Here is a 17,325-nt window from a genome sequence, read left to right as displayed (position 1 = left end):
GTCAACTTGTGTTCCAGGTTTATGAACCTGGTCTGAATTTTAGTCTGAGAACTTAAATGCCAGAAGAACATACAAAGATAAAAAAGAGGCCTGAACACCTGGCAGTGCTCTAAGAACAAACAGTTATGGTCTAGGGAGGCTTGAAAAGACAGCACTGCACATGTTGTAACTGCAACAGAACAGTGCAGTACTATTTGAGCTGGGTGTGTCTCTTATATTCATACCAACACAGCTCAGTAAAATGAGTAAAAGAATACAATTGCATGAGCTATCTGCAAAATGAACATATAAAAAACAAAGAAGCACCATATTGCCCATTCAGAGCAATGTTCACATGTCATGGCTAAGGCTGTTGTGATACAGATGACTTTCTCCCTGATGCTACAACAGAACGCCAATTTAGATGGAGGAACTCAGTATCCCCTACACAACCACAGGCAGTTCAAACAATAGATCAGCCTCACAGAATGAAATGCTGTTTGACTTGTCACTCATTCAGGAGGACCCAACAGGATTAAAACCCTGTATGGTAACATCGGTAGGGATCTCTGTTGGCTGCTTAACTTGATCACACATTTCTACAGCTTATTGTAGTGAAGTATGACCAGGGATGTAGGCACATTCTGCTTCACGTCTCAATTCCTTAATAAGGAAGTCCAGGCAACTGCTGAGAAAATCGAAAACATCAAGTCCAAAATTTTATTAAATACACATTTAGCGTCTTCTGTTATTTCAGAGAGTGAAAGAGGCAAATAAAATGTAATACAAAGCTGTTTCTTCTCCTTTGCACGTCTGCTTCAGTCTATTTCACTTGCTGAGACTGGGAAGAAACCACGATAATTGGGAGGAAATGCATACAGCACAGCCATCACATTAATATTTGTCCTTCCCCAGTACTGTGCATTTCAGTTCTTCTCAGAAAGTGTGTGACCGCTCCTGTGCCAACACTTTCTGCTCCCATGTATCTGAGGTAAGGAAAAGTAGAGAGCACCCATCTACCCGTAATTCCTTTTCCTGAACTTTCTATGGCTAAAAACACATTTAATGCTAAAAACTTTGAAGAGATAACTCTCCCCAGCCATGCAAGTCCCATAATCTTATGAAGGCTGTTCTAGCCCTCCAAGAAATGAAATACAAGTGCTTCCTCCAATAACATTCAGCAGAAATTAGAAAGGTCCAGAATGATAGTGCGGATGCCACCTCAGAAAGTTAAGGGAAGGCTTTCTTAAAGAGGCCATAAAACATGTTGTAGCACTTATAGGAGGAATATTTCTAAACCAAGTCGCATCCAATAGTTCATGTAACTTCACCATCTGTGCTTCTCAGTTATCAGCTCATTCATGCCGGACAGATGGCAGCAAATAGTAAGGGCTCTCTTCAGGTCCAGGAGGATAAGCACCCATCACTTGGCTTTTGAGTTGGAGGTTCTGAAGACTCCAGTGATCCATCCAGCTTCAGTTGCTCCAGCTCCATGTGAGGTCTCAGCACCCACTGTTTGATGTGGATACCTTAAGAGTTGCAGAATCCTGTTGAATTGCTGAGGTTGACACACTAATGGCATCATCTGAGCTCTGCTGCTCTTTTACCTGGAAAGAGAAAAAGACTGCATCACTCTCAAGTTTGTGGTCCCATCTCCACCACCCACTGCTCCAAGTCATGGTGACTAATACCTAAGGTCAAATAATTTTGAGGCCTGAGGCAGAAAATCTCACAAGCACTTCTTTTCCTCCCTGGCAGTAAAAATATATAATAAAAAATCAGAATAATCAATAATCTGCTAACATTTCATGACACCCCAAATCAATTGCCTGAAGCTGCCTAATGACAGCATGGAGTTGCCTGGTGTTTCCAAGTGAAATAAATGAACACAAATGGCAGAAAAATATGTATTTGGTTGGGAGACACACAAGTGATGGTCAGGTACATGGATGAAAAGTGATAATAGTAATATGAGATTAGCACTAAGGACGCATTCACAAACAGCCCTGCCTGCAGACTGGTTGGTTATGGTGCACCAGTGGAACAAGTTCACTGGATGCTGCTCCATATTGTCACAGACATCATTAACTCCACTTTTAGACACCCTTTGTCTCTGGCAACTGAAGACCCAACCAGCATTATCCAAGGAGATGGATTTGGTTATGGACTGCCCACTTGCTAAACTCTGGCCTACGAACTGGCTCCCAAGACAAAGCAAGCATCTAAGTGCAAATTGGCAGAGAGAAAGATAATATTAAAGACACATAACTTTTCAAAGTAAACATTGGATGCAAAGTTAACCACTGCTGGCTTTCTTTCACACACAAATTATTTTAAGGCACTATAAACATACAATGGTACCTCTAGTTACAAACTTAATTTGCTCCGGAGGTCTGTTCTTAACCTGAAACTGTTCTTAACTAGAGGTGTGCTTTCGCTAATAGGGCCTCTTGCTGCTGCTGCTGCACTGCCAGTGCACGATTTCCGTTCTCATCCTGGGGCAAAGTTCTCAACTCGAGGTAACACTTCCAGGTTAGCGGAGTTTGTAACCTGAAGCGTTTGTAACCTGAGGCATTTGTAACTTGAGGTACCACTGCACATTATTTGGAAGTAGATATGCAGAAGCAGAAGTAGCTCAACGGGGAAGTGAAGAAACAGCATAGGAAGTTATGTGGAAATGAAGTGATTGCATGGTGGGAAAAGAAAATAGGTAGAAATGTAAAAAGGGCACAAAAGGAAATCAGGCAGCTGTGAACATACAATATAGTCTTTGACTTCATCTATCCCATACATCGGGGTGAGGAATCTTTTTTGGCTCTGCAGGTCACAGCCTGATCAGGATCCACCTCACTGGCCAAATTTTACCCACTCCTCGTTATGGCATCACAACTGGGAGAGGGTAGAGGCCTCCACCTATCAAAATCCCTTTTGTAACTTTGCAAGTCTCCCCACGCTCCCCCTTCAAACCCCTGATGCCCCTAGAAGCTCAAGCAAGACCACAGGGGGCTATCTTAAAGCCTTTGCAAAACCTGTCTTTGAAGCAGCCTCACCCTTTTCTATTAAAAGTCATGTTTAAAATGTGCTTTTGGGGAGCTGCTTTGAATAGTACTTTGCAGTTTTAAGATGCCCCCTCCCCAGCTCACTTAAAGTCAGTGGCGTAGCGTGGGTTGTCAGCACCCGGGGCAAGGCAAGTAATTTGCGCCCCCAACCCGTGGATTTGCGCCCCCTAACCCGTGGATTTGCCCTAACCCCAGATGTTGCGCCCGGTGCGCCCGGCCCCCCCTGCACCCCCCACGCTACGCCACTGCTTAAAGTAAAAAGCAAATGATTTTAATGCCTTTCAAATGATAAGCAATCCTGCTGCACAATCCTGTTCCCTGCTGGAAATTGGGTGCTCAGCCAATGAAGAATTAAAGCCTGTCCTTCCATCCATCAGATGATGTTACCAATGACATAAGCTGATAGGAATGATTTGGGGGGAAATCACAGGCCAAATTGGACCCCCTGGTGGGCCAAGCCTGGTGCAGGGCCAGAGGGTCCCTACCGCTGCTATACAGAGTTACCTGGGCGGAAACCCCATTTAACTCAATGGATTGACTTCTTACAAGGGACAGCTACTTATGGTACTGGTCTGAATATAAGCTGCCCCTGAAAGAGATCACAGCCCTAAAATGAGATCTCTGAAGTCATAGCTTCCTTACCTGTAAAAGTGTGATTATGGGCTGCACTCAGGTTTTATACAAGCCAGATTTTGGGGGAAAGTGTAACCTATATTCAGACCAATACAGTATTATTGCTCTGTATGACAATTAATGTGTTCTTTGTAAATCCTAAAATCACAAGATGAAAAGAGTACAGTACTTTTTGTGGTCTTTGAAATCCCTAAACATTCCACAAAAATTCACAACAAAGGCAATTTCTCCTTATCGTAATTGATGGGGAACAAAGAAGTCTGAAACCCAGATGGAAGTTACCAAGTTAAAAAAAAAAGTGTGTTCTCCCACTTCACTCCTCAGAGAACACAAGTACCTGGTTTCAAACTGAATTTTAAGAGTTGCTCCTTCACCTGATGCTTCAGACTGGCTGTCCCGTTTGATTAGCTTTTCAAGAGCCTGCATTGTTCTCTGCTCAAATATTTGTTTGGTGCTCTATTATTTTTACACTTAAAAACCTGCTCTGTGTGACTGAAACAAGGGCTGCCAAGGAGGAGGAGTTAGTTTCATGATTGGCTGGTCTCTGTGTCAATCAATGCCCTAAAAATGTGGCTTCTGCTGCATAGTGGTAAGGCAGTATGAGGTCAGACTCATCACCTATATGCATCCTTGGGGAAGGGGACAAGAGGCTCTCTTCCAACATGACAAAAACACCTGTGCCTGCAAACTCTAAGCAAGATGTGTATATGAAATACCTGAACTGCAATATAAGTGTCCTTTGCTGTTGCTAGTACTGTCAGCTGCTGGTGGTGGATGGATGCGGTGGGCAAATCCTCGGATGCCTTTGTCTCAGAAGTGACTATTGTAACCTGAAAAGTATCACATCAGCACAACCATTACAATTAAAAAAAAAACACTTTCCCAGACTATGTCAAAGGTTTTAGAAGAAATGAGTACCGGATGTATTTCAGTCCCATCGGCGCCAATCATAGTCAGCACATTTGTACCACTTGCTGAAATATCTTCCTGGGGCACTGATACTGCTGTGCCATTCTGTGTTAGCATGGTGATATCACAGCCAAGTACTTGCAAGTCTTCAGGAGACAGACGGACCTGCAAAGAGCAGGTGAAAATGGAGTCAGGCCAAATTGAAGGCTACAGATTAAAAAGAAAAGATTCAAGCTGATTCATGGGCTGGGAGCATGGGGAATAGAAGTAGTAAAGTGAGAAAAAGCTCATTCACACAGGCATGTTCTTCACCTGAAATCATAACGTTCCTTGCATAAGCAAATGGTGAAAAATTGGATTACATCACCACTAATAGGAAGATATGGTAATAGAGTAATAGAATTGTAATGCTGAAAGGGACCATGAGGGGTATCTAGTCAACCCCTTGCAATGCAGGAATCTTTTGTCCAATGTGGGGCTATCCCAGGCTCTGTGATATTCACCATTTTGAGGGGTTTATTTTACAATCAAGTGTATGGTGTATGCATTTTATGAAACAAACAGCCCTGAAGGCAGCCCTGTTCAGGGAAGTTTTTTAATATGTGACATTTTAGTGTATTTTTTATCTTTGTTGGAAGCCGCCCAGAGTGGCTGGGGAAACCCAGCCAGATGGGCGGGGTACAAATAATAAATTATTATTATTATTATTAAACAGATAAATAAAACCCTGCTCTGCAATGTTCATTCACCCAAACTGGTGTGATTAGAACCCTTGTCCAACTAAGTACCAAGGATGGAGCTAACATGATTTAAGTAGATGTTGCATGCAGATGTACTATAGCCAATGTTTAGGATTAGGGCATTTTCAGGGTAAAGATTATCTGACCTGTCCTAGGTAACAAAACCAGAGAGTTGTTACCTCTGTGGATTTAGTTTCAAGTTCTGCAGACTCCATACCTGCTCTGCTCCATCCTGAGATACGAGAGTCACTGGCACAGCCCTGCAATCCTCCTGCTCCTCCTCGTGTTCCACCTTCACAGAAACAATACACTGGTGTTTCAGTGAAGGTATATCAAACGTGGCAACTGAGAGAACAAGGAAAGGAGATTCAGCAGAGTGCTCTACTTGAGCAGCAGAGTGCATTGAAACAGCTTTGAAAAAGTTATCTGAAGGTAAGGCAGGAACAGCAGACGGGAGCATTTAAGGCAGGCTTCCTCAACCTTGGCCCTCCAGATGTTTTTGGCCTACAACTCCCATGATCCCTAGCTAGCAGGACCAGTGGTGAGGGATGATGGGAATTGTAGTCTCAAAACATGTGGAGGGCCGAGGTTGAGGAAGCCTGATTTAAGGACTAGGAAGCACAAGGAAGCATGGCAATGAGCCAGGAAACGACAAGAATATATAGGCTCAAGGTATGAAGCTTCCCACAAAACTCTAGTGCCTACTCACTTCTCATCTGCTGCTCATAGAGGGCCTGTTCACTCTCTTCTGTAGCTTCCAGCTCTCCATGCGCAGTGCGCTTGTGCATAGCCAACGTAGAGGTCTGGCGGTAAGTTTTGCTGCAGGTGTTGCAGGTGTATGGCTTGCAGTGTGTGTGAACCACGTGGTGTTTGTAAAGGCTAGAATATTCAGTGAAGCGCTTCCCACAGCCTGGCACCAGGCATGCATATGGCTTCTCCCCTGGGAAATAAGAAGAAGGAAATATAAAGGAATGGGTACCTCTCACTTTGTGGCACAAAGCAAAGGCTGAAATCCCAAAACACACTTGCTAGGTAATAAGCCCCATTGAATATACAGTGGTACCTCGGGTTAAGTACTTAATTCGTTCCTGAGGTCTGTTCTTAACCTGAAACTGTTCTTAACCTGAAGCACCACTTTAGCTAATGGGGCCTCCTGCTGCCGCCGCGCCGCCGGACCACGATTTCTGTTCTTATCCTGAAGCAAAGTTCTTAACCTGAAGCACTATTTCTGGGTTAGCGGAGTCTGTAACCTGAAGCGTATGTAACCCGAGATACCACTGTAGTGGGGTTTACTTTCAAAAAGGTATAGGATTACACTGCAAGAGTACTTTAAGCAATTGGGAAGGGGGCTTCAAATCTCACTCTACTTGTTTTTAGTAGTTCAATACACATTTTCTTTTAACTGGCCATCTTACAGATGACAACTGGGTCAAGCAAGCAAGCACACTATAGTTTCCATGTTGATCCCCCCAATGCAGTAATGTGTCACTGGGATGGTGTGTTACACATAATAAAGTTCAACCAAGTGACACCACCCCCACAGATTGTGAAAGTATACCATGCTGAGGATTGCCTGTATGGTGTTTCCCGTTAATGAAATATGAAAATTAAGACACACACACACACACACACACATATTACCTGTATGGATTCTCATGTGGTTTTTGAAGTTGGTGGCACTAGTGAACCCTCTCCCACAGTTGTGCTCTGGGCACATATATGGTCGCTCACCAGTGTGTGTCCGGATGTGGACCTTCCGTATATTTGAGGTGGTGAATGAGCGGCCACAGCCCTCAAAAGGGCACCTGAAAGGCCTCTCACCTTCAGGGGAAGAGAGAGAAGGCATCCTTAGCAAGCCTGTGATAGCACTGACATTTTAAGACACTCTTGCCCCTCTTGCCTGTAATTGTGAAAATGCTACCTTGCCAGGCTGGGCAGAGGTCTTCCATCTTCATTATAGTGTCAAAGAGCCAACTGCCATATGTGAAGCTAGTATGAGCATGACAGCTTGAAAGGCCCTCCATCATTTTTCCTTAGGCAGCTACAACCTGAACAGTGCCTCATTCTAGATCGGGGGTGGGGAGCTGGATCCACACACACCCGAGGGACAGGTTTGGCAGGTGGGTATCAGTCACTTCAGGTCACATGACATTCGGTGACCTATTTTCGCCCACACAGTTTGAAATCAAACCATGTGGGCAAAAAAAGAAAAGTGTATGCCAATCAGCTGTTACCTTGGAAAGTGCTGAGCATGGGAAATGAGCTGATAAATGGTGCCTGCAAATCCCACACTAAACATTATACATAGAAATACACTTACATAAGTCTGCACAATTTATTCTAGATTAAAATTATGGAATTATTTGGTACAGAATCTGGACAAAAAAAATATTAGTAGCCCTTTTGCCTCTTTCTGGAGTATTTGGGTTTGTCTTACCCCCCTCCCCTGGTTTAGATTTCTGCTCTGGGCTAGCCCCAAATTAAAATAATAAACACTTTGGGACATACCAGTATGTGTCCGGATATGCTTTTGCAGGTCTCCAGAAGTCTTGAAGGCTTTGGTGCATAAATCTTCTGGACACTTGTATGGCTTCTCACCCGTGTGGGTTCTCACATGACTCTTCAGGCTATAACCTGCAAGGGAAAAGGTTAGCAGCGTGGCAAGATGGCGCAAGCAGCATAGCAACTCCAAGAGACTACCCAAAATGCAGCACACTGATTTTTAGAAGTTTCGTGTAAGCTAAGTAGCTTGAGTCACCAGGAACTATACCTTGTACTTAGTTCAATTTCGTTATCCATTTAGGCTCAATAGTCCTCAGCTTGCTACATTTCGATCTTCCTTCTCAGACCTGCATAACTCCACTTGAACAAGATCATCTTTTGTTCTTGACACACATTACCTGTAGTAAAGGTTTTCCCACAGCTTGAGAAGTCACATCTGTATGGACGATCACCTGTATGAACCCGCTCATGCACCTGTGAAGACAGAGAAGGCTCGACTTGACTGAAAAAAACCTAAGCTGTTTACAAAAAGGTGAAACAAGAAAAACAGGAAAAAAATACAGCATTACCTTAAAACGTACAAAAAGTGAAAATACTAAAACAGATTAAAATTTAAAATATAGAGGCTGAGAAGAGGTTTGTACCCAGGCTCTCTCCGACATCACTGCATCAGATCCAGCCTCTTAAAAACTATTCCAAAAGAATTTTTTTTTAAGCTTGCACTGGTGAATTACTGTCTCTTCCACAGCATCAATGGTTTCCCATTATAGGTACAGCAGAGCTTTTAGTCCTCTAAAAGGCAACATTGTGAGCTTACGACGATGACTTACCTTCAAATGATGAGATGTGGTAAAGAGGCGGCTACAACCACTGTAACCACAGCGGTAAACTCTATCAGGAACCTTTGGTTCCTTCCCATTGCTCTCCACTTCCTCCTCGTGGAAGCCCTGCCAAGCAACATGAAGAAGTAGTTAAACTTGAACGAGTCCTGCAAGTCACCATTCCATCTGCTACAAACACACATACTCTAAAAGTGGAGTCATGTCACCAGACTAGGAGAATTGATGCCACGAGTGCCAGATATTGGGGGCCAATACTGATGGAGAGGCAAAATATAAATGCTTCAAATAAATAAATTTAATACTTTTATATCATTCTAGAAACTTGGTATTTCATTCTGTTTGCAGAATCACGAAGCAGGATGATTTGAATCTTCCACAGAAGCAGAATAATATCCTCACCTTACTGGCATAGTCCTTGAGGGCAGTAATGGAATCAAGTTCAAAGGAATCATCTTTCTCTCCTGCAGCCAATTCCTCCAGTCCCACATCTGCTTGCACTGTCAGTGTGGTGCTGCCCACTGACAGGGAGACAGGACGATGAATGAAAGCTGTGGATCCATCTTCCAGCTGGATTGCTTCTAAGGTGTTGGGGTCATAACCCTCTGGAGGGGACCACAAACACTGTAGTAGCACATGTCAGCTCTAATTGCTACTTATCTACCTCTTGATCATTTAGAGCTGGCAAAAAGATGAAGAGTTAAAAGCATCAATGGCAAAATCTTCACGGCAGTTCAAAATTCAATCATTGCAAACACCAACAGAATCCAACTCTATTTATGGCTGAAAATTGCAACATGAAACACATTCCACAGTCAAAAGCTGCGTGGAATCATTATACAATCACCACAGAATGATTTCCACACATCCTTGAACTGTTTGCAGAGCAATAAGGAACAATCTACTTGCATGGTAGTAATTTGTCAATCTGGATAGGACGATTTTGTATGGTTACAGGGAAAGGATTTGATAAGATACTGAAACAGAACACATTCCCTGTTACCAAACCATACTGTGAAGCATCAAGAGTGAGTGATATGCTCAAGCACTTGCCCTTCCAACTCTTAAGAGAAAGTTACCTAGTTTCCTTAAACCACCATTTACCATGATATCCAAACCAGTCAAGGGTAGTCTTCAATTATCTCTCCAAATCAGGATTGATCCTGAGAGAGGGGAGGACAGAGTTCTTAAGCTTGCTGACTCTTTCTGTTCTCCAACTCAAGGTTTGGCAGTGATGCAAAGAGCCACACCATCTGTCTGCACATCTGATTCCCCAGAGCTTTCTCTCTTCATCACTAACCTGAACTGTTTTATGACTTGACTTTAAAAAGACTATGGGAGGAATTCAGTGTTGCAGTATTATGATCGCTCTGTCAGCACAAGCATTTCTGCTTCCCAGACAGCATGAGCTCCCATCTCCTCCCCCCATGCATTGTTCTGAAGTTTTCCCAAACCCCCAGAGCCAACTGGGAGGCATATGGGGAGGATGAAGCTCCATTGTGCTAGTGGGACTTGTTGCACTGGCTCCTGCTAGTGCAACAATTTAGTTGAGTCCAGCCCAATAGCTACACACACAGCTGTGATCACATTTATTAGACTACTGGGTTGCATTCAACTAAGTTATACTCAGAGTTGATGCACTGAAATGAATTAGCTGAAGTTAGTAATATTTATTACCTTTAATCAAGCGACTCGTTATCATTGAATACTACCCACTGTGTACGAATTATTTTACCTAGTATGTGGAAAGGAAGGTACAAAGACTGATCGTTACCTTGGGGAGCATGATGTATAAAAGCCATAGTGCCGTCTTCCAACGCTACTGGCTGACCATCTTCAAATGTGATGGACTCTACAGAACAAATCAGAACATACACAAAAATAAACTCCATGCATTGTAAGGTTGTTATGCAACAGAAAGTAAACAAAGCTGGCTTTACAAGAACAACTCAAGAATTCTAGCCATGGTTTGCTCAAAGGCCTACAGGGCCCTTGCTCTATAATCCTTGAAAAGAAGCCTGTCCATGTCAGTTCAATGACACGAATGGGGAAAAAAGTCAAATTGCATAAAAAGGCCTATTATCACAGCTAGTATTCAGTGCTCCTCCCACTGCAAAGCTTCTTCCGTGTGATGAATGATGACACCAGGGAGAGGAACCATTCTCCCTTCTCTACAACACGACTACATGCAAAGTATCTGGTTTTTACATGAAGGTGTAAAAATAGATTGTCGGATCAGGTCAATGGCTCATCTAATCCAGCATTATGTTATCACAGTGGCCAACCAGGTGTCTATGGGAAGCCTACAAGCAGGATGTGAGCACAAGACCACTCGCTCCTTCAGTTTCCAGCAACTGGCATTCAGAAGCCTCCTGCCTTCTGGGCATTAAAGGAAAACGACACACAGCTTCCAACCAGAATTAGTACAGTCCAGATTTCTACAAGCTGAAATGTACAACCTGTCTACCTCATGATGTGTAACATGGGTCTCAGATAAGAAATTCGGAGTATTTAAGTTGTGATGTATATTTGATCAAACTAACAGCTGAATTCTACGCATGTTTTCTCATGGAAACAATGGTATGCACCCCCATGACAGTATGAATAGGATTGCAACTCTAGGCACACCAAAATGGGAGTTAGCCCACTGAACTCAATGAATCTCAGTTCTAAGTAACCATGAACAGGATTGCACTGCAATGCTACAGCAGCTTACACACAAGATATTATTCTTGTGGAAGATTAGTACCAAGTAGGTCCAAAACAGATGCCCTTAGGCAAATTTACTCATTAGCAGCCCTGTTGAAATCCAGCACATTTTATCTGCTCTACATAAGTGTGTGCCTCCTGCTGATTTACAGTTTCTACCTGAAATACGCATCTCTAACTGTGAGAAGTGCACTACGGCTTAGTGCAAATATCACAAGAGGTTCACTCACAGAGAAAATTGCAAACAGAAAAAAGCAGTGAAAGCTCCCCAAATTTCTGAAATAGGTATACATCTATTACTCCTAACCTTTCTGCAATGTTACTTGTTGGACAAAAGCTGTGGATCCATCTTCAAGTTCAATCACTTGCCCTTCAATTAATTTCTCTCCTGAAGCAGATGACAAGAAAATTTGTTACAGCATTGAAAAAGCCCTCCAGGTTAACAAGATTCAACATGTTCACCCAGGCTCACCTGACAATCTCTTATCAAGGAAAATAATTACAAAGCAAAGTGCTTTTCGGAAGCTCAGTCTTTGCATGTTTATTCAGAAGCAAGGTAATTTCAAAAGCAACATGAATTGAACTGCAGCCTCACAGTGCAATCTAAGTATATGGTCTGAAAATCAGTCTTAATGAGTTATATGAGACTTATGCCCAGGTATGTACAGTGGTGGCTCGCAAGACGAAATTAATTCGTTCTGCAAGTTTTTTCTTCTTGCGAGTTTTTCGTCTTGCGAAGCACGGTTTCCCATAGGAATGCATTGAAAATCAATTAATGCGTTCCTATGGAGACCGCCTTCAGACCAGGTCCGGGGACAGTCTGTCCCCGGACCTCTTCTGAAGGCTGGCGGTGGGAAGAAAAGCCCTTCTCCCGCCGCCAGCCTTCAGAAGAGTTCCCCCAGGGCTGCCTAGGCTGCGGATAGCAGCCTGCTGCCCCGCGCGAGGGGCGCTCTGCTTCAGAGCGCCCCTCGCGCGGGGCAGACATTCGCAGCTTCGGGAGCCCTGCAGGAGTTCCCTGCAGGGCTCTCCAAGCTGCGGATAGCAGCCTGCTGCCCCACGTGAGGGGCGCTCTGCTTCAGAGCGCCCCTCGCGCGGGGCAGACATTCGCAGCTTCGGGAGCCCTGCAGGAGTTCCCTGCAGGGCTCTCCAAGCTGCGGATAGCAGCCTGCTGCCCCGCGCGGATAGCAGCCTGCTGCCCAGAGCGCCCCTCGCGCGGGGCAGACATTCGCAGCTTGGGGAGCTTTGCAGGAGTTCCCCGCAGGGCTCTCCAAGCTGCGGATAGCAGCCTGCTGCCCCGCGCGAGGGGCGCTCTGAAGCAGAGCGCCCCTCGCGCGGGGCAGCAGGCTGCTATCCGCAGCTTGGAGAGCCCTGCAGGGAACTCTTCTGAAGGCTGGCGGCGGGAGAAGGGCTTTTTTCCCCACCGCCAGCCTTCAGAACAGCCTTCTGAATGTTGGCGGTGGGGAGGAAAACCTTCCTCCCACCGCAAGTCTTCAGGACAGGTCCGAGAACAGAGGAGAAGCGCTGCGCGCCTTCTCCTCTGTTCCCGGACCTGTCCTGAAGGCTTGCGGTGGGAGGAGGGCTTTCCTCCCCACCACCAACATTCAGAATGCTGTTCTGAATGTTGGCGGTGGGGAGGAAAAACCCTCCTCCCACCGCAAGCCCCGGGAACAGAGGAGAAGCGCTGCGCGCCTTCTCCTCTGTTCCCGGACCTCCCACCGCAAGCCTTCAGGACAGGTCCGGGAACAGAGGAGAAGGCGCGCTGCGCTTCCCCGCTGTCCCCGGAGATTTCCCTGTGGGCTTTCGTCTTGCGAAGCAAGCCCATAGGGAAATTCGTCTTGCGAAGCCGCTAAAAAATCGGAAAACCCTTTCGTCTTGCGGGTTTTTCGTTTAGCGAGGCATTCGTCTTGCGGGGCACCACTGTATATATAAAACTGTAACCATAGCCAATATATACCTACATTATAAGATATTTGGGTACAAGAATTGGCATGTCAGTAAATATAGAGAAACCCAAACATTACTTTAAAAAAATCAAAATCAGAACTCTTCTGCCAATAGCCTTTTGCAATCAATTATGCACATCATTTAAAAAAGAAATGAGAGTTCTTCTTTCCCTCATTTGGTTAAATAGAGATTCCTTGGGAAACACTTTATAATCACTTAGTCAGAAACCACATTCCAGCTGAGACATCCTTAAAATTGAACATTTTTACTCCACTCTTGCTTCTGTAGCATATATCCATCCAATTCAGTGCGGCAGTTAGATGTCACATTGCTTCTGTACCATATTAGTTGCATCTGTACCATATTGGTTATTCAAACACATACCGCGGTCAATCAGGACTCACAGATCACATTCTTCTTTCTAAAAGCTCACCATTAAAACCACATTAAACTCTACTCTGTTTTTATCTTTAATTTATTTAAATTAAAAAACATGAACAATTTGTCCACTATAATTTTGTCCAATAAAATATTTTAACCTAGTGTATATGTCCAAAGATCTTCTTGCATGTGTAGTGCTTTGAACATTAATCATATGGTTGGATCAGTCCCAATCTCACCAGCCACAAGAAGGCAACCACTACAGCACCAAAGTTACTCACCATTAGCATTTTGCTGAACATAGGCTGTTGTTCCATCAGAAAGGGTCGTTGCCTGTAAGCCAAAGCTCTCCATTGTGCTCTGGTGGTGGCTCCTTAGACATGTATTGCACATATAAGATGGTTCTCCATGTTAGAACTATAACATAAACAGCAAGTTATATATAAATTTCTTCACATTTATATAAAAAGTAATCCGAGTAGAATTCTTTGGACAGGATTAGAATGTAAGTCTACCAAAGGCTCTTCGTCATGACAATTCTCCATGTTCAGAGACAGCCTACCTCTGATACGGGTCAAATAACAGGGGAGTACTGTTGGCTTCATGTCCTACTTGTGGTTTTCCCCAAAGATATCGGGCTGGCCAATGTTGTAAACATGAGACTGCAGCTTTACTGACTTGTCAAAATCTCTTGGTCCATAAACTGGCACAACTACACCCTTAGACCCATGAAAGACAATAACTGTATAGCACCAACTTCAGTCTGGAGTGATGAACTGGCAGTCTGCAAAATGAATCTGGTCAATTAAGCCATTTCAACTACCCCCACACCTCCTGTGGTGAAACCTTCATCATACAACTGGAAGAAACTCGGGCTAGCATTGAAGGTAGTCTCCTTTCTGTTACTGTTCCATAATTTGGGACACAAAAAGCTGCTTTAAAGAGTCTGACCATCTCGCTCTGGATTTCTAAATTGACTGGCAGTGGATCTCCATGGGTTTCAGGGGCTAAGGTCTTCCCCAGGCCTATATGGTGATGCCATATATTGATTGAACCTGGGATATTCCGCATGATCTGCCATGGAGCTACAGAAACTTTTTTGTGTGCTTTCTATACATTTGTGTTCCTTTCCCCTTTCCTGTTGCCAGGAAAATAACTGGCATTTGCTAAGTAGCCTCCTGAAGGGCATCATTCCATATTCTTTGCTTAAACATAGAATAAGATCAACAGAACTTGAAAGGAAGCTTTACTTTTTTGTGAAAAGCTTTAGGAAAGAGGGAAATGACAGAACTGATTTGGTGAATTCTGTTGACCAATGTATTCTCTAAAATTTTACTAGCAGGGGTCTTGTGGTACAAATGGTATTGCACATTAACAGACCGAGGGTTACAGATGAGGGTTCAGCAACCAAACCTAAATCACGGATGAAGTGTTAGCATTTGGATTGAGGAGATATAACTGGGGCTCCATGTAGGTGAGGGATGCTGAACTGGGAGAGATTTTACCAATCGGGAAAGGAGCTGGGAGATATTCTACAGAAAAACATCTGTGGTCACTTTTCTCTTTTCTTTTGCTGGCCCTACATTTTACCAGCACGCAGCACGCTTGATGGGAGATGATCAGGTCACTTCATCTCTGCTTGCACGCAAGAGCCCTCCCAGAAAAGGGAGCCAGCCACCTTTCCCCACAGAATGGTAGAGTTGGAAAGGGGTCCCGAACGCCATCTATAGTCCCCTCCATGGAGAAAGAGCTCCTCTGATTTAGGCAGGCAGAAACCCAACAGGTACAGCTTCCCCACACAGCCGGGGAGATCTCCACTCGAATTTCTGCCTGCCAAGCAGCTGTTGCAAGGCGTCCGGGAAGGGGAAAAAAGAAAACAGAGCTCCTACCTCTTGGGCAGGAATCTGAGGGGTAAGTCGTGCAAAAAAGGAGGGCTCTGGGACGTAGGAGGGGGCAATGGGGGCTCTGCTGGTGGAGGGGACCCGAGGGCGCCCCCTCTTTCTCTCCCAGGGTGCAGCGTCTCGGCGGAGGAGATGGAAATCCACCCCCCACAGGAGCATCTCCCCATCTCATCCCCGCCTCCCTGCCGGCACCGACCTGTGGAGGGCCGAGTCCACCGCCTGACCGCCATGCACCAGGCCTCGCCCGCAGCCACCTGCCCTGCAACCTGTATGACGAAGCTTTATCCCGCTTCCCCAACCTGCTCGTCGTTTTTATTATCCAGGTTCCGGGGCCCCGCCAAGGTCGCTTCCAAATCCCGGATAAGGAAAGCAAAGCCCCCACGGTGCTTGCTAGTGCGCATGCCCCGGATTCTTCGGCATGCGCAGATATCCCGGCGAAGCATCTGCCCTTCCTTCTATTTATATATCCACCTTTGCAGGTGCGACCAAAAAAAAGTACTGTATGCCTCGAAAGGAAGCGAAGTCATGGGTGAACAGCTCCCTCTGCTGGCCACGTGGCGAAAACCACAGATCGAGTTCCTGTGTCTTGGTAGAGCGCAAACGGCAAGAATCGCACAGCGGACATCACACCAGAAATTTGCTCTTGTGATTTTATTTTCAATTAGTTCACATCATATGGTGGGAAGTGGTATTAAAGGAGAAATTATTGAAGAGGCATTTGCCATTTCACATTTTAATGCCCATTCACCTGATTTGGTGAAGATGCCGCTGGAGCGGCTCATAATTCCTTTCTTGTTTTTACCACCCTGAATTATTTGGTGCGGACAGGAAGCTTGACCACCTCAGCGCTCAGCCCTAGGCTTAGTTTAAGGTAGTGATTGTGTTGCAAAGAAATCTTCTTCAAGCCACAAAGTATTTTTGTTGGAAAAATTCGATTTTCCTTCCCAAATGACATTTATTTTTTGAGAGAGCTGTATGGTGGACTATAATCAGTCAAGCTTTAGTTGAGATTCCTGCATTGCAGGGGGTTGGACTAGATTACCCTTTGGGGTCCTTTCGAACTACAGTTCTAAGTGCCATGGGAGATAAGTGCCACTGGTGACAAGTGGCTCTACTCCTCTCCCTTTCCATGCATGTACTGTTTTGTGTACCTTTTAGGACTCATTTATTCTACTGAAAGAAGCCCTTTCCTCACTGTAAACCTCACTACAAACCACTTGTAGTGTCTTAACCAGGGGTCAGCAAACTTTTTCAGCCGGGGGCCGGTCCATCATCCCTCAGACCTTGTGGGGGGCCGGACTATATTTTGAAGGAAAAAAATGAACGAATTCCTGTGCCCCCACAAATAACCCAGAGATGCATTTAAAATAAAAGGACACATTCTACTCATGTAAAAATGCTGATTCCAGGACCATCCGCGGGCCAGATTTAGAAGGCGATTGGGCCACATCTGGCCCCTGGGCCTTAAGTTTGCCTACCCATGGTCTTAACAGTGCTACCATTTCACTGCACACAGAGTATTCAGAAAGATCAGGCACAGCTTAAAAGAATTCTCAGCATGTTCCACCTTTTCAAGTTAGGGAGTGCTCTGTTGAGGGTACCAGAACCAAGAGCCCCCACCCCCCAAATCCTGGAGACAGCTCTGATTAAAGTGGTGGAGCTCTTCTCCAGCCCTTTAAATGAACCACGTGTCAAGCATTAGAAAAACCATATTTCTCTTCCACACACA

The 17,325-nt window shown here is 44.8% G+C and overlaps 1 protein-coding gene across 3 annotated transcripts; it reads right to left on the bottom strand.

Moving 5' to 3' along the window:
- Positions 1-685: 685 nt before the first annotated feature.
- On the bottom strand, positions 686-16,003 carry ZNF76 (zinc finger protein 76). 3 transcript variants are annotated; one of them, XR_014549123.1, is made up of 14 exons: positions 15,793-16,003; positions 13,977-14,112; positions 11,678-11,758; positions 10,436-10,513; positions 9,064-9,266; positions 8,653-8,769; positions 8,221-8,296; positions 7,829-7,954; positions 6,962-7,141; positions 6,030-6,260; positions 5,294-5,665; positions 4,590-5,146; positions 4,388-4,501; positions 686-1,586 (listed from the first exon to the last, which is right to left on the bottom strand). XR_014549123.1 is itself a non-coding variant. In XM_083618033.1 (14 exons), exons 2-14 carry the CDS (start codon positions 14,086-14,088, stop codon positions 1,482-1,484), a joined length of 1,707 nt encoding a protein of 568 aa, XP_083474159.1. In that variant the 5' UTR covers positions 14,089-14,112; positions 15,793-16,003; the 3' UTR covers positions 686-1,481. The 3 variants fall into 3 exon arrangements, 2 of the variants coding, with proteins under 2 accessions (XP_083474159.1, XP_083474160.1); XM_083618033.1 differs by having other exon boundaries at positions 4,590-4,745; positions 5,538-5,665; XM_083618034.1 differs by lacking the exon at positions 6,962-7,141 and having other exon boundaries at positions 4,590-4,745; positions 5,538-5,665.
- Positions 16,004-17,325: the final 1,322 nt, after the last annotated feature.

This window comes from Podarcis filfolensis (genome assembly GCF_964270895.1).
Source record: "Podarcis filfolensis genome assembly, chromosome: 6".
Classification (NCBI taxonomy): Eukaryota; Metazoa; Chordata; class Lepidosauria; order Squamata; family Lacertidae; genus Podarcis; species Podarcis filfolensis.
Note: the sequence above shows the minus strand (reverse complement) of the source record. Positions and strands in the feature narration are given on the sequence as shown.

Bases quoted from the DNA above. Each gene is read 5' to 3' on its own strand.
- ZNF76 (XM_083618033.1), bottom strand. From the start codon at position 14,088: ATGTGCAATACATGTCTAAGGAGCCACCACCAGAGCACAATGGAGAGC. The intron at 10,514-11,677 runs GTTAGGAGTAAT...TTTGTTCTGTAG, and splicing joins ACAAGTAACATTGCAGAAAG to AGTCCATCACATTTGAAGAT. The intron at 5,666-6,029 runs GTGAGTAGGCAC...TTGTTCTCTCAG, and splicing joins CTATGAGCAGCAGATGAGAA to TTGCCACGTTTGATATACCT.